Genomic DNA, 16,555 nt, shown 5'->3' with positions numbered 1-16,555 from the left:
TTTCTAGAGAGCAATTTGGAATTATGCCCAATGGGCAATAAAAATGTGCATACCCCTTGATCCTACCACTACTGGGTCTATACCCTGAAGAGATGATGAAAAAGGGTAAAAACATCACTTTTACAAAAATATTCATAGCAGCCCTGTTTGTGGTGGCAAAGAATTGGAAATCAAGTAAATATCCTTCAATTGGGGAATGGCTTAGCAAACTGTGGTATATGTATGTCATGGAACACTACTGTTCTATCAGAAACCAGGAGTGATGGGAATTCAGGGAAGCCTGGAAGGATTTACATAAACTGATGCTGAGCAAGATGAGCAGAACCAGAAAAACATTGTACACCCTAACAGCATGGGGGGTGATGATCAACCTTGATGGACTTAATCATTCCATCAGTGCAACAATCAGGGACAATTTGAAGCTATCTCTATATCCAGATAAAGAACTGTGGAGTTTGAACAAAAACCAAGGACTGTTACCTTCAATTTAGGGAAAAAAAAAAAAACTGATCTCTTGTTATGTAATCTTGCTATCTCTTATACTTTATTTTTCTTCCTTAAAGATACAATTTCTCTTTCATCACATTCAATTTGGATCAATGTATACCATGGAAATGATGTAAAGACTAGCAAATTGCCTTCTGTGGGGAGTGGGGGGAGGAAAACAAGATTAGGTAAAGAATTGTAAAACTCAAAATAAATAAAATCTTTAAAAAGTAAAAAAAAAAAAATGGGCCCAAAGTCTAGCCAAATACCGGGGTCATGCTAAAGCAAAGCTAATCGACTTTCCTGCTCAGCCAGCAGGGCCTCACAGAGGAAGAGCCCCATAGACTTTGAACCTGTTGAGTTCCATCCCATCTGAAAGGGAATAATGTCACCTGGCCATGTTCATGAGCATGCTGGTGCTGGAGGTGACAGATGGTCTGATCTCATTCCCTGTTCCATAACAGTAACAACAATGTTCTAAAGACTAGGTTTATTGGGGGGGGGGGGGATACGGAAAGTCACTGCTTCCTCCTCTTATGGGGGGGTGCATCATTCCTAAAGACTAAAAAAATCAAGCTGAATGGATGCTTGAAAGAATGCTGAATATTCCATTTTAATCAGCATTACCCTGTCCATGCCATTTTCAAAGATCCAAATAATAAAAGATTCCAAGAATTCCCTCAAAATACATGCTCCAGGTTAGGAGAATAGTACAGTATGATAACTTAGCTTTGAGGAAGCAATAAACACTACACAATTCATCATGTGTGTAGGTATGGGTGGGTGTCTATGTATGTATCTGTCTGGATGATGTCTTTTGGTAATAATTTGGGTACCTTAAATCCTTTGGTCATGTGGAACTTGGGAGGATATATGTCTGGCATTGAGGGAAAGGAGATTTTAGAACACAGATGTTCTTTATAGTTTGTCCTTTTCTCCTGAAAATCTCAGACCTTCAGTGAGAGGATCAAGACCCCCCTCACTTTTCTTAACACTGTCTCTCATGTCTTCTGGATGCTGGAAGGGCTCAGTAAACATTATTGGTCATGACTCTATAAACTCGTTTATACTGCCACAATTTACTGAAGCACCTGATACTCTAATTAGATGGGACTTCCCAAGTCATTCACTCTAACTTGTACCCAAACCAGAATCCCTTCCAAGCTGCCCAGCACATGGTTTCCCATCTTGGTGTGAAGATCCCTCAAGAAGCAGGCCCTTCTTCAGTCTTTCCCCCTTCATATCTCTCTCACTAAAGCCTAACTCTGTACTACCTGAAGTGAGAAGGAATGAGGCACATAACAGTCCTTTCCCACTCCTTAAGCCTTCCCTTCTCCAAACTAAGTGAACCCAGTTCATTCAACTCCCTCAAATCCGTTCCAGTAACCCTCTTCCGGAAGCAAGACTTGCCTTCTAAAATCATGGCGTCCAAAGCCAAACCCTCTCTCCAAGGTCAGAAATGAAGAGCTGGAAGAATTTAGAGATAAGCTAGTCTAAACATTGTCTCTCTAAACAGAGACTCACAGAAGGGGAGAGATTTACTTGCCCAAGGTCCCATGGAGAGTCAAGAGCAGAATTGGCAGCCAAGTACCTGCCTTCCAGGTCCACTCCCTGCTGCTGGCCTGAGGTGGCCTAATCAGGTCAGAGGACAGAAGAATGGAATCCTCCCTTCACCCAGGAAGCAAGCTTCTCTTAAGGAAGCCTAAGAGTACATCACCTTTTCAGGTCACCTCAAGTTCCTCATGAAGATCTCTGCTAGCCATTTCATACTGCTGATTCATCTGGAGCTACATGTTCAAACAGCTCCGTTTTTTCCATATAAAAACTGCCTTTCTTGTACTTGGAAGTATGAGACTTTACACATCTCTCCACTAAATTTCATCTTTTTTTGGATTCACCCCATGGTTCTACCCTGTACAGCCTGACTCTGTTATCCACCATTTTGGGAATTCCTCCTAACTTTGGACTGTTCTCATGAGTGGTAAGCATGCCATCCAGGTCTTTATCTACATCATAGAAAGAAAATGTTGCATGGTACAAGGCCCAGTCCAAAAAGTCCTTAAAAAAATGTTTTGAGTAAGCGGAATGATAATGACACTGATATCACATTCCCCAAATGTACTATTGCCCCAGACCAAGGCAAAGGCTTTTGAGGAAAAACATCTGCTCTGGGAAATATCTTCAACAGAGCCTCCACTTACACTGGAAGATCATCAATTAAGAGCATTCACCACTATGAAGGACCAAGCAGGGAACAACTTTTCCTGGGAACCAGACAGTTCTCATGCAGACACAATATTGGGAAAGGAAGACATCAGGAAATCATGTCTCAGCATCAGTCCTCTTCGTAAACATTCAAGGAAAAAGAGGGACCTCAGAACTGAATTAAAGGGAAAGAAACAGCCCCTTTGAAGAGTCCTCCAAAGCCACAGAAGGTTAGGGGAGGGTCTAGATAGTCTCAAAGTTCTGCTCTAGATGGACTGCTCTGTCATTTTAGGAATCTTCATTCTAAATTTTCCTACCTTTAAATACTCATCCTGACCCCTCTAGGGAACCAGAAGTCAACTGGACAAAGAAACAGCTGGTGTAGTCCTGGGTTCAAAGCCCAGTTTGGTCACCTTTTGTCTCAGTTTCCTCATCTTAAAAACAGATATTTGCATGACTTTACCTACGCCCAGGACACTATAGCAGGGAATTAATGAAGACTCCTGGTACCCTTGCAATTCTAGGCTCGAAAAGAGCCCCCTCTCTAACTTAGGACCAACTGTTCTGAGGGCCTCTTTCTCTATTCTACTTGCAAAGGGGTGGGGAGAGGGCATACTATCTGACCTAAGATCTGAACTTACTTGTCTGACTATCAAATCAGATTATTTGTCTTCCTGAACCTGCTAAAATTTGCATCTTCTTTAACTGAAGCTCTTGTTCCTTTTTCTTGGACTGTTTCTAACTAAAACTACTAGGTTTGTCATTTGGGTGGCCATACACATAACGTACATAAATGAGAGTGGGTGTGTGCATGGATGAGTGCACATTTGGAATTCCCAGTTGTGACAAATTATTGATTATGCCCTGAAGGATGAAATCCATTGTTTTTCCCAATGCATTGTCTTCCTTCATCTTGCCCCAAATCCAGAAGATCAATGAACCCTAAAGAGGCTAGAGAGCTCTGTGCTTCCACTTTTAAATAAATATGACAATCATTGGTGGATGAGACATCATTCCTTTCCCTTGTGGTGGACACAGTCATCAAGAAGCCTAGGCACTCTGGGTGACATCCAGACCCACCCATGAACACATTATGCCTGTCCCAACCTCACTTGTCTGAAGATGTGGCTTGTCAGTGGTTCATCCATCTTGGGGTGGCCATCAATGAACATGAAGAGATCCATACCAGATCCATGCTTCTCCATCACAAGTTGGAAAAAGCCTTCATTTTCAAACACATCTAACACCTGGAAGAAAGAAAGCATCTCATCACAATGCTGAGGTCTGATAGTCTTTGTTACCCAGGATCTGTGTACCTGTTCCCTTTCAAACAACCTAGTGAAGACCATCAAAGCAGAGCTAATAGTCACATACCTTAATGATATTGGGATGCTGCATCTGTGAGAGAATGGCAATCTCTCGAGTCACTTTTCCCAGTTCTGGATCTGTCAACCAACAATCTTCCAACACTTTTTCCTTCCTGATAAACTTCACCACCACCTAGACCAAAAGCAGACAGTGAAAAGAACATCAAGTATTCTCTACCTTCGTCCCTGCCATCTCAAAAGTTGTTTCCAACTCTAGATGGTCTCCAAGTTCTGTTCCAGATGGACTGCTCAGGTAAGCAGCCAGGCTGAAATGAGTTCTGTTGCTTTTCAAATGGTAGACTTTTCAATTCTCATTTATTCCCTCAATTCTTCAAAAAGACATTTCAAGTATCAGTTTTCATTATAAAGTTTCATATACACGTAAGAATAGATTCTGTCGTTCAGTTTGACCCTATTTGGAGTTTGCTTAGCAGAGTATTCTGGAATGGGTTTGTCATTTCCTTCTCCAGGTCATTTTACAGATTATGAAACTGAGACAAAGAGGGTAAAGTGACTTGCTAGTAAGTGTCTGAGACCAGATTTGAGCCTAGGAAAATGGATCTTTACTCTTCCCTGTGCCACCCAGCTGACTGGATTTGTATATATGTGTGTATGTATACAATATGCATGTAATACATATGAACAAATCAGAGAAGACAGATGGCAGAAGCCCCTTAGGTTTATACCCTCTCCTCTGCCTATTTCTCTAGGGAAAAATATTTCATCCCCATTGAAAACATGAACCCTTTTTTGTTTACAAAATCCTCTGGAAGCATTTTTCAGTGGAGATTTTCAAGTCCTTCAAACCTGAATGCTACTCTTCAACAGGAAGTCAGTGTTTAAGTGCTAATCCTCCATGACTTGGTCAAATATGAGCATGGGGGAGGTCCTAAATGGTTTTTTCATCCAAATGGCCCACATAAGAAAGAGAAAGCTCTTTAGGGAAAGGCTCCCATTCACCTATCAGTTGGTCTGGAGCAGATGGGGCTATTTCTCTGTCAGATCACTCAGAGGTAGCAGAGGTGCACTGATGTATTCCAGGAGGTACTCAGAAAACAGCACGTTGGTTTCCAAACAGATTGCATCAACAGATGGAATAGGGGTTTTTAGCTATATGAGACCCATATTTCATTATGCACTTTGTGCTCCAAATCCCTTTTTCAGATTTAAGTCATTTTCTACCATCCAAGTATCTCCTGTTACAGTTCCTCAGACTTATAAGACAGAAAGGAAGTCCCTCTTGTAATAGGTGTCAAAAACCTCCCTGGAGCTCCACCATCAGAGATCCCAAATAGCAGTGCTCCACATCCACCCACAAAAAGGGTCTGTACCTCCTGATCATCCTCCTTCCTCTTAGCAATCCAAACAAAGCCGAAAGCACCACTGCCAACAGGTCTCAAGGTATCATAGTGATTAGAATACTCTCCATCGTAAGCCTTCAGTCCTTCTAAATCTTTACTCTGGAAGGATTCCTCCATTAAGTCACTTGTTCTTCTCATCTGGAATAGCATGACACAGAAGCCCCAGAGTTCAGAGGGGAAGTAGACAAGCAGTGGACCAGCCTGCCCCTGTCCAGGTCACTAAGGAGCCCCGGACATCTGAAGCCTCAATACTTGCCAAGTGACAAAGAGAAGTATCAAGTCTTTCAGCACCAAAGAAGACAGACTTAAAAAATAGACAAAAAAGTCTCGTTCCTCCTCTCATTCAAAAAAGGAAAGGAAAGGAACATTCTTAGGCCCAAATGTATTCACAGTGGTAGCAGGCCACACAAGGAACCTAGGAGGGACCCTAAAGAGGTCATGGGGCCCAGACTCAGGGAGGTAACTAGCCCCAAAGGATAGCCAATACTTACTTCTGCACTGATCCTGCTGTCTTCAGTTAACGACCGAGAGAAGGTACACAAGCTGGAAAATAGATAGCGGGCACTTCCTGTGATGTGTTGGTTCACCAGCCAACAGCAAAACAAGTCTGCAGGTCCCTTTAACTCCACGTGCTTTATTTCAAACTGGACACCTAAAGAATGGGGGTGAAGGTGAATGAGGATATTTTTGAATAGTGATTTTTTTTCTAATTCTCTACTTATGATGTTCTCTGAGGAGACAACAAACATAGTATAAGGGAGGAAACTGGACTTCACCGAGACCAGGAAGCACAGCCATTGACACAGGGCAATGGAGGCCAGGTTGATCAAGAAGAGGGTTTTGAGTTGCCTAGTGAAGAGACACACAGGCCAACAAGGGAAGAAGCCCCACTTAGGTGCCAGACACTGGGCTACATTGTGGAGGGTTTAAGAAAGGCAAGACAGTCCCTGCCACTCTAATGGAGAAGACAACATGCAAACAACTGTTTACAAACAAGATCTAAACAGGATCAATTAGAAATAACAGAAAAAGCACTAAAATTAAAACAGACTGGAAAAGGCTTCTAGTAGAAGGTGGAATCTGAGCTGGAACTTGAAGGAAGTCAGAAAAGTCAGGAGGCAGAGGTGAGAATGAATCACATTTCAGGCCTGGAGGACAGACAACCAGAGAAAATCCCCCGAATTGGGAAACAGAGCAGAAGGCCAATGTCACTGGATTATACAAGGAAAGGGGCGCATGAGGGTAGATTATAAAAAGCTCTGAACACCAAAAACAGAACTTTATATTTGCCCCAGGAACTGATAGGGAACCCCCCATTTTACTGAGAGAAAGAGGAGGAAAAAGGGTGAACTGGCCAGACCTACACTTTACAAAGACTATTTGAACTTGAGGCAGTTGGGCCCACCAGAAGAGCTATTGGAGTAGTTCACCAAGGGATCAGAGGAGTGTGTGAGTGTGATAGTGTGTGATAGTGTGTGTGTGTGTGTGTGTGTGTGTGTGTGTGTGTGAGAGAGAGAGAGAGAGAGAGAGAGAGAGAGAGAGAGAGAGAGAGAGAGAGAGAGAGAGAGAGAGAGAGAGAGGTTACAACCCTATACCAAGAAAAGGTCAAAATGGGCACATTATTTAGACAAAAGGTAATACCATAAGGCAATTAGAATAAGAAATAGTTTATCTGTCAGATCTATGAAGAGGAGAGAAATTTATACCATACGAAATAGAGAACATTATAAAATATAAAATGGATACTTTTTTTTTTAGGTTTTTGCAAGGCAAACAGGGTTAAGTGGCTTGCCCAAGGCCACACAGCTAGGTAATTATTAAGTGTCTGAGACCGGACTTGAACCCAGGTACTCCTGACTCCAAGGCCAGCACTTTATCCACTACGCCACCTAGCCGCCCCTAAAATGGATACTTTTGATTACATTATTACATAAATTTGACTACATGAAATTTTGCACAACAAATTCAATGCAACCAAATTCAGAAGGAATGGTGAAAACTGGGAAACAATGTTTCCAGCTAGTATTTCTGATAAAGAAAGATGTTAGGAAAGTAAATCAACAGACCAGTGCAACAGCTAGGAGTGGGAGGTGAGAAAAGACAGTGAAGAGTCCAGAAATACTCCTAGGCTGGGAGCCAGAGGCACTAGAAGGGTAGTGGCAACTTCAATAGTAACAGGGCAGGGAAGAAGGTGGGAGAGTTTTTGGGGAGAAAGATTATGAGTTCAATTTTGGACATGTTATGTTAAGAGATATCCAATTTGAGATGTCAAAGAACAATTGGAGATATAAGACTGGAAATGAGCAGAGGTTACAAGCTGGAAAGCATATCTGAGAACCATTAGCACAGAGATAAGAACTGAATTCATGAGAGAAAATGAGATCACCAAGTGAAACCATCTGAAGGGAGAAGAGTGCAGTGGAAATGCTAGGCAGGGAGTCTACTACGTTGACCATGTGTATCCTGAGATAGGGAAAAAAACTGTCTTGCACCAACCCTGGGAAGTTTGCCTCCATCCATCCCTCCCTACCACACTTTGGGTTGATAAAACTATCATGGGTATCCTTTGTCTTGCCAACTAGATAGGACACCCAGCCCTGCTGCCAGGAGGACCAACAAAAAAAATCGAGGTAACAGATTGTTTCCCCAAATGAGGTAATAATTCTTTTTTTATTATTTTATATTTATTTATTCTTTTTGTACAAATAATTTTTATGCATTAATAAAATATTCTTGTTTAAGAGTAAACAGAATACCCCCTTCCCCCACAAAATATAGACTCGCTTGAGTGATAAAGTAATGGGGAGAGAAAAAAATTAAAATTAAAAAAATAATAGTAATAACTGTAGGTGTGGCCAGGTGGCGCAATGGACGGAGCCCCAGCCCTGGAGCCAGGTGTACTGGAGCCCGAATCTGGCCCCATACCCCCAACAATCACCCAGTCATGTGTCATACAAGCCACCCCAACCTCAATGCCCTGCAAAAACCAAAAAAAGAAAAAAAAGACCCAAAATAAAATAAAATAGTAATAATAGTAGGGGTGGCTGGGTGGCAGACAGAGCATTGGCCCTTGAGCCAGGAGCACCCGGGTCCAATTCCGGCCTCAGACACCAAAAGATCACCCTGCTATGTGGCTCCAGGCAAGCCACCCAGCCCCATTTGCCCCCCCCAAAATAATAATAATAATAAAATGTACTTCAGTCTTTGTTCCAATACCAACAACTCTGTCGCAGGTGAATCACATTCTTTATGATAAGTCCATCCAAAAGTTACTTCCATATTTTTCCACCATTGCCATTGCTGATCGCAACTCCCTCCTTTCTTATTTCTCCACTACCATGTACTATATTTTCTCTCTCCTTTCACTCTGACTCTGCTGTAGGGTCGCTGAGTGGTGCAGCAGACAGATCCCTGGCCCTGGGGCCAAGAAGCCCTGAGCCCCCGTACCACCCCTTAGGCCCAGCATCCACCTGGCGCTATGGTCCTGCACAGGCCTTCCAATCCCAGCCCCTTGCTAGAAGTAAAAAGGAAAATGTATTATATCTGACTATTCTCCCCCATGGTCCATCCACTCCTCCATCACTCACATCCCCCCCCCCCTTCCCCCATCCCCCCCCTCTCCTTCTTACTCCAGATGTCTATACCCCATTGAGTATATTTGCTGTTTCCTCTCCTAGCCACCTCTGATGAGAGCGAAGATTCCCTCATTCCCCCTTGCCTCTCCCCTTCCATATCATTGTAATAGCTCATTGTAATAAAGAAAAAACTTATTATATGAGATATCTTGGCCTATTTATTCCCCTCTTTTTCTTTCTCCCATCACATTTCCCTTTTTTTCTATTGACTCCATTTTTACACCATATTTTATCTTCAAATTCAGCTTTCTCCTGTGCTCCAACTATAAAAGCTCCTTCTACCTGCTCTATTAACTGAGAAGGTTCATATGAGTATTATCAGTGTCATTTTTCTATGCAGAAATACATGCAGTTCATCCTCATTAAGTCCCTCATATTTCCCCCCTCTCCTCCAATCTCCATGCTTCACCTGAGTCCTGTATCTGAAGATCAAACCTTCTGTTCAGCTCTGGCCATTCCAAAAGGAACATTTGAAATTCCCCTGGTTCATTGAAGAGGACATTCAGGCTTGCTGGGTAGTTGACTCTTGGTTGCATTCTAAGCTCTTTTGCCTTCCAGTATATTGTATTCCAAGCCCTATGAGCTTCCAATGTAGTTGCTGCTAAGTCCTGTGTGATCCTGACTGCAGCTCCACGATATTTGAACTGTGTCCTTCTGGCTGCTTGTAATATTTTCTCTTTGACTTGGGAGTTCTGGAACTTGGCTATAATATTCCTAGGGGTTGGTTTTTTGGGATTTCTTTCTCGGGGGGATCGGTGGATTCTCTCCATTTCTATTTTGCCCTCTGCTTCTAGAATATCAAGGCAATTTTCCTGTAGTAATTCTTTGAAAATGATGTCAAGGCTCTTATCCTGATCATGACTTTCAGGTATTCCAATAATTTTTAAATTGTCTTTCCTAAATCTGTTTTCCATATCAGTTGTTCTTTCAATGAGATATTTCACATTTTCTTCTAATTTTTCATTGTTTTGGTTTTATAGTAATGAATCCTGGTTTCTCGTAAATTCATCAATCTCTCTGAGTTACATTCTTTGTCTGAAGGATTTGTTCTCCTCAGAGTTTTTTTTATCTTTTTTTCCATCTGGCCAATTTTGCTTTTTAAAGCATTCTTCTCCTCAATAACTTTTTGAACTGTTCTATCCATTTGACCTAAGCTGGTTTTTAGCATGCTATTTTCTTCAGCATTTTTTTGGATTTCCTTGACTAGGCTGCTGACTTCATTTTCATGTTATTCCTGCATCTTTCTCCTTTCTTTTCCCAGTTTTTCTTCTAACTCCCTCATTTGATTTTCAAAGTCTTTTTTGAGCTCTGTCATAGCCTGAGCCCAATTTCTGTTTTTTCAGGGAGTCTTTAGATGCAGGAGCTTGTGCCTCCTCATCTTCAGACTGAGTATTTTGATCCTTCTTGGGCTCATATGCAAAATATTTCTCAATGGTCTTCCTCTTGTTTCTCTGCTTGCTCATTTTCCCAGCCTTAGCCTGTTTTGTGGGTGCTTCCTGAGCTTTTGGGACACTCCCACAAGGATCTCAGTGTGTGAGGCTCTGTCCTCCCTCCTGGTCTGTGAATGACTATATGCACCCCCCCTCTGCCATGGGCCTGAGGTGGGGGGGGGGGCCCTCCTGTTCTATGGGGGGCCTAGACTGTGATCAGGATATGAATGTGTTCAGAGCCCCAGAGTCCTGTTCCAGGGGCAGAGGACAGAGCTCTGCAGTCTCTCTTCACTCCCCTCCCTCAGCTCAATGGGCTCATGCCCTGGGGCTCCTGCTTACCAGCTCAGCCTGCTTCTGTTCCTGGATCTGGGCTGTGGAAAGATCGTGTTGCTCGCTGTGTGCCCTGAGGGCTGGGCTCCACGTGCTCGCTCTGGCAGAGGTCCCCCAGCTGTTCCCCTAATTTGTGCCTGGTGCTCCCTGGGGTGTAGCTCAGGAGATGCTGCTGTGAGCCAAGGCTCCCAGCACCCTGGGGCTGCCTCCAGGAGGCTGGAGTTCTTTTGCTCTGGTGGGCCACCCCTCCGGCAGGCCGCCCCTCCGACCCCCGAGGAGCAGGGCCTTTCTGCTCTTTTCCAGGTTACCTTGAGTAGGAGAACTGCCTCCCTGGGTCCCTCTGTGGGTTCTGTCTCTCGAAAGTTTAGTTAGAGTCCTTAGTTTCAAAGTTTTATGAGAGCGCACCTAAGAGATGTTGCTCTCCTGTCACCATCTTAGCTCTGCCCCCCTGAGCTAATAATTCTTGTGCATCCTGACATAATCCAGTAAATGCACTTGCACCAACACCCCCATCCAGCTGCTTGTCCATGCAACTGCATAATAAAATGTCTAAATCTTTTATGTCTTAACCTTGTGTCTTTCTCGTGAACTCATTCACTACTCAAAGCCCAGGCTTCATCAAGGGCAAAACTCTATGGGACACCTAAGATTAGCAGGAAGCAAGGGGGAGAGGATCTCCCCTCACCATCATCTACCACAATTTCCCAAGGCACCTAGCACCTGGGGAAGCTTTCGCTATATATCAAGAGAAGGCAATAATTCTGCTCCTTTTCCCTGTTTATGAAAGTGGAAAAGGAATGAAAGCTCAGCACTAGTTCACAAGGAAGTGTTTAAATCTGTGTTTGGGCATATCAGTCACCAATTTTCACTATGTGCCAGACAGCAAAACATATTGGGGGGCACTACTTAAAGTTGAGTAAATACATCAAGAACTTTTTTATTTTCAGGGGTTGAGAACAAACTAAATTAAATCACTCTGAGGGAGGAAATAAGAGAAAAGAATAATATTGTTGGGAAGGAAAATATAGAGGGAATAAATCAGGTATAGTGAAAAATTTTCAAGATGACTTTTCTAAGCACCAAAAACTTCTAACTTTTCAGAGAAATGAATGGAGGATAAAAAAGGGGGATCAGAAGAAAAGTCTTTTTATTCAAAAATGTTACCAAACTGTCAAGAGCTGGAAGGAACCTTACAACACAGAATGCCAGTGCTAAAAAAGAGATCTTAGAGCACAGAATATTCAAGGGGGAAGGACCCTCAAACACAGAGCACAGAAGGTCAGAGAAGGAAGGGACCTCAGAATATAATACAGAGCAAATCAGACCTGAAAGGAGATTAGAACATGAAACACAGGACAGCACTACTGGAAGGGACCATCTGGCAAAGAATGTCTCTGCTACAAGGGCCCTTGAACAGTGAAGATCAAACAAAACTACCAATGCCTCTCTTTTATCAAAGCTCAGAACTGGGTCAGCCAAGAGGCAACCTGAAGACCCCTTTCTAAGCAGAATGACAGCTGGGTCAGACCCCCCATCACCTACGATCCATCTCTGCTCCTCACTCACTATGACCTAAAGGAAAACCATTTCTCTCAGGCCTCAGGTTTCCTTCTTTATAAAAAAGAAGACATTGGAGACAGTGCTGCCTTGACCTCCAGCCCCCAAAGTCTTTGTGGTCACACACACAGGGGTAAGGACACTCTACTTACCCACCCCAGCCCTCCAAAGGAGAAGCAGCTTCCTCCCCCCGGGTTTTAAAAAGCATGACTTCATGCTCTGCTGAACATAACTGGAAAGGAAGATGGGGGTGAATTGATGCCCAAAATATATATTATACCCATTCCTAAAGAGTTCGAAGATTTTACTGAATTATATTGATCAGATTCTCACAAAGTAAACAATTTAGCTGAAAATCATGTACCATAAAACTCCAAACTTAAAAATGACCTGACCCTTTCATGTTTAATCACAAGCCTGTCTCCTCTGCATTGTTCCCCTAAAAATGCTACTGTTCTTCCACCTGCTGACACCTCTGTTCCTGCTTTGGGAACCAGCTACCCAAAACAAAGAATTAAATGTTACATCTTTACATCTTGGCAGCTTAGGACACATTCTCTTTGGTTTATCAGTACCAAGGACAGAGACTTGGAATTCATATGGCACTAAATTCAGTATTAAACTGTTGCTTAATCTTCTCTGACTCTATGATCAAATCCCCTACCTTGTGTCCAGGCCCCAGAAGTCCCATCCCTGAATAATAGCCCCCTGTGATGGGGATGCAAGCCCCCAACACAAACTGTCTACCCCTCTTCAGCCAGGACCTTGCCCCCAGGTTCTCACACTCACACCTCATGGGGACACTCCAGGACAAGGACGCCCTTGAACTCTGATTAGCTGACAGATTTTCCTGGGGGTGGCCTCCAACCACCTTCCTGCTGCGTACATCTTCCACGCATAAAAATATCTGGACATTGTCCTCTACCTCACTTGAAACAGAAGGTTCTGGAAGACCATGAATGTGTTCTGTGCATTTCTTTGTATTCCCAGCATTTAGCACACAGCTGGAGCTTGATAAATACTTATTGGCCAACTACTACCACACTACTAGTTTGTGTATTCATGCTAGTTGAGAGATGGCTTTCTGACTTCCATTTATACTCCCTAAACAAGGAATCATGTTCAGCACATTGCCCCCTTGAAATGCCCATTCTCTTCTAAGCAAACTAACCCTTGCATCTTCAGCCTCAGGGCACCTGAAAGGACCCCTAGATTTTGCCATCATCCCTGCTGCTGCCCTATTTGTGTGGTGGCAGAATTCTCTAACCTAAGGGCCTCCTGTCTCCCCCCACTCAGGAGTTCGCTGAGGGTGTCCAACTTTACTTTTTGACTGGGGAGTGGCATAGAGCAAGGGTCTTTTCCTCAGGGCAGGACTGGGTCTTAACCTAACATCTCTCCAGAGAGCCAAGTCCAGAAAAATGTCCCTCAATCTCTGTTAGAAATTGGGCAGTATTGGAAGGATTTTCATGAACTGATGCTGAGTGAGATAAGCAGAACCAGAGAACATTGTAGACCCTAACAGCAACCTGGGGGTGCTGATCATCCTTAATGGACTTGCTCATTCCTTCAGTGAAAGAAACAGGAACAATTCTGGGATATCTGTGATGGAGAATACCATCTGTATCCTGAGGAAGAATTGTGGAGTCTGAACAAAGACCAAAGACTATTACCTTTAATTTAAAAAAACCTTATCTTATTATATAATTTTTCTCTTATTTTTTTTCCTTAAGGATATGATTTTTCTCTCAATACATTCAACTTAGATCAATGTATAGCATGGAAACAATGTAAAGACCAACAAACTGCCTTCTGTGAGGGTCGGAGGAGGGAAGCAAGATTAGGGGGAAAATTGTAAAAATCAAAAGTAAGCACACATTTTTTAAAGAAAGAAAATGGACAGTATGTTTCATCACAGGTCCTCTGGAATTATGGTTGGTCCTTATGTTGATCAGAGTTCCCAAGTCTTTCAAATTTATCTCTGTTTACAATAATGTTTGTGGTTGGATAAACTGTTCTTCTGGTTCTGCTTACTTCACTTTGCATCAGTTCATGCAGGTCTTCTCTGAAACAATCCCCTTCATTATGACTTACAGTCCAATAGTATTCCATCACATTTATGTACCATCATTTTGTTCAACCACTTCCCCAAAGAAGAGCTCCCCTACAGGTTCCAGTTCTGTGCCTCCTAAAAAAGAGGAATAAATATTTTTGTCCTTCCTTGTTTTGCTCCTTTAATCTCTTCTTATTCTCTCCTCTTCTTTCTCCCCTTTCCCTCCTGTTTCCCTGTTAAGAGAAATTTATTTCCAAATCATAATTTCCCCTAAGCTTCCTCCTCCTTTCCTTCCCTAGTGTCTTATGCCTTCCCTTTCCATTCTTTTATCTTTTTTAAATTTTATTTATGGCAATGGAGTTAAGTGACTTGCCCAAGGTTACACAGCTAGGTAAGTATTAAGTGCTGATGCTGGATTTGAACTCAGATCCTCCTGATTCTAGAACCGGTGCTCTAATCACTGTGCCACTTAGCTGCCCCCCTCCCTTTCCCTTCTTAACATCACCCAGACATAACAAAAGCATTCCCAGACCTTCTTTCTATTTGGACTCTCTTTATATATCTCCCATAATGATGAGAAGGTTTAAAGAGGACACATACTATCTCCCCATAGTAGAATATAAGTAATTTATCCTTGTTTAGTCTCTTACAATTGTTTTTTACATTTACTTTTTTTTTTTTTGGTTTCTCTTGGCTCCTATATACTCCGGTCTTCTCGTCAGGAAGGTTTGGAAGTTCTCAATTTCATAAAAAGCTCTTTACCCTATAGATGCATACTAGTTTTGCCAGTATTCTCTATCATCAGCCCCTGCCTTTTATGCTTCATGTATTTAGAATGGCAACTGCTAAATAACAAATTTGTCCCTTGCTATTTTCATGGTGCCTCTTTTTTGTAAGGTCAACCTTTCGTTTTTCTTTGGTACACAGCAAGGACTTAATAAATGCTTATGGATTAACTGATGAATCCTAACTATAGCTCCTCAGTGCTTGGATTCTTTCCTTCTGGTTTCTTGGTGGGATTTTTTTTTCTTGAGCCTAGAATCTAGGTATTTGGCTAGAAGGTTCCTAGAAGTTTTATTTGAGGGTTACATCAGGAGGTGACTGGTGGTTTATTTCTATTTCCACCTTGTTTTCTGCATCTAAGGGAACTATGCAGTCTTCTTTTAAGATTTTTTTTAAAATAGATTGTCCAAGGGTGGCTGGGTGGTGCAGTGGATAGAACACTGGCCCTGGAATCATAAGGACCTGAGTTCAAATCTGGTCTCAGATACTTAATAATTACCTAGCTAGGTGACCTTGGGTAAGTCACTCAATCCCATTGTCTTGCAACACCCCCCCAAAAAAAATAAAATAGGTTGTCTAGGCTCCTTTTTAAGTCAAAGCTTCAAGTAATCCTTCAATCTGCTTTCCAAATCATTTGTTTTGTTAAGAGATAACTTACATTTTTTGTTACTTTCTTTTTTCAGTTTTTTGACTTTGTTTTGGGGTAATGGGGTTCACTGTACTTATTTCTGCTTCTCTGACACCTTGGTTCTGCCTCTTCCAGGTAGGACTCTATGGTAAAGATGAGACCTGAGCCTAGACTTGAAAAAAAGTCAGGAAGTCATTTTTCCTATATGTAAGGAAAATACCAAAAACCCTATCTGGAGCCCCATCTTGTACTTCTCAAGGTTTAAGGTCCAGTTAACATAAGACTTAGAAACCCCAGAGACCAGAAAAGGAGAAGGGGGGGGGAAGGGAATCAGCATGTCTTTAGGCAGAAAGACAGAAGTGACTTGCCCAGGACACATCTAGGCAGAGCCTGGCTATACTTGATTGTTTCCTGACTTCCAACCAGCACGCTGTCCATGGTACCACCTCAAATTCAAGTCACTGTTCTGAGCTTCAACAAGGATGGCTCAACAAGAAGTCATTCAAGACTCCAAATATCCTTGAAAACATTTTCCTTCAAATATATGCTTCATCTTTCATCTTTTTTTTTTGTTTTTGCAAGGCAGTGGGGTTAAGTGGATTGCCCAAGGCCACACAGCTAGGTCATTATTAAGTGCCTGAGGGCCTCCTGACTCCAGGGCCGGTGCTCTAGCCACTGTGCCACCTAGCTGCCCCACATGTCCTTCAGCTTTCTAAGACAGCT

General features: G+C 42.6%; 1 protein-coding gene across 12 annotated transcripts in view; it reads right to left on the bottom strand.

Annotated features, from left to right (window-relative positions):
• Positions 1–16,555, bottom strand: part of PASK (PAS domain containing serine/threonine kinase) — an 82,103-nt gene that overhangs the window by 14,274 nt on the left and 51,274 nt on the right. For 11 of the 12 annotated variants that reach the window (XR_012469296.1, XR_012469295.1, XM_074190706.1 and 8 more), the window contains 4 exons: positions 5,911–6,071; positions 5,390–5,557; positions 4,066–4,191; positions 3,804–3,938 (listed from right to left, as the gene is read on the bottom strand). Coding sequence is in view for 10 of the 12 variants with exons in the window: in XM_074190706.1 (XP_074046807.1) it covers positions 3,804–3,938; positions 4,066–4,191; positions 5,390–5,557; positions 5,911–6,071 (590 nt within the window). In the remaining 2 variants the exon portion in view is untranslated. Of the gene's footprint in view, positions 1–3,798; positions 3,939–4,065; positions 4,192–5,389; positions 5,558–5,910; positions 6,072–16,555 lie in introns of all 12 variants that reach the window. The other variant, XM_074190714.1, reaches the window with a different exon arrangement.

Source organism: Macrotis lagotis, chromosome 6, assembly GCF_037893015.1.
Source record: "Macrotis lagotis isolate mMagLag1 chromosome 6, bilby.v1.9.chrom.fasta, whole genome shotgun sequence".
Classification (NCBI taxonomy): domain Eukaryota; kingdom Metazoa; phylum Chordata; class Mammalia; order Peramelemorphia; family Peramelidae; genus Macrotis; species Macrotis lagotis.
Note: the sequence above shows the minus strand (reverse complement) of the source record. Positions and strands in the feature narration are given on the sequence as shown.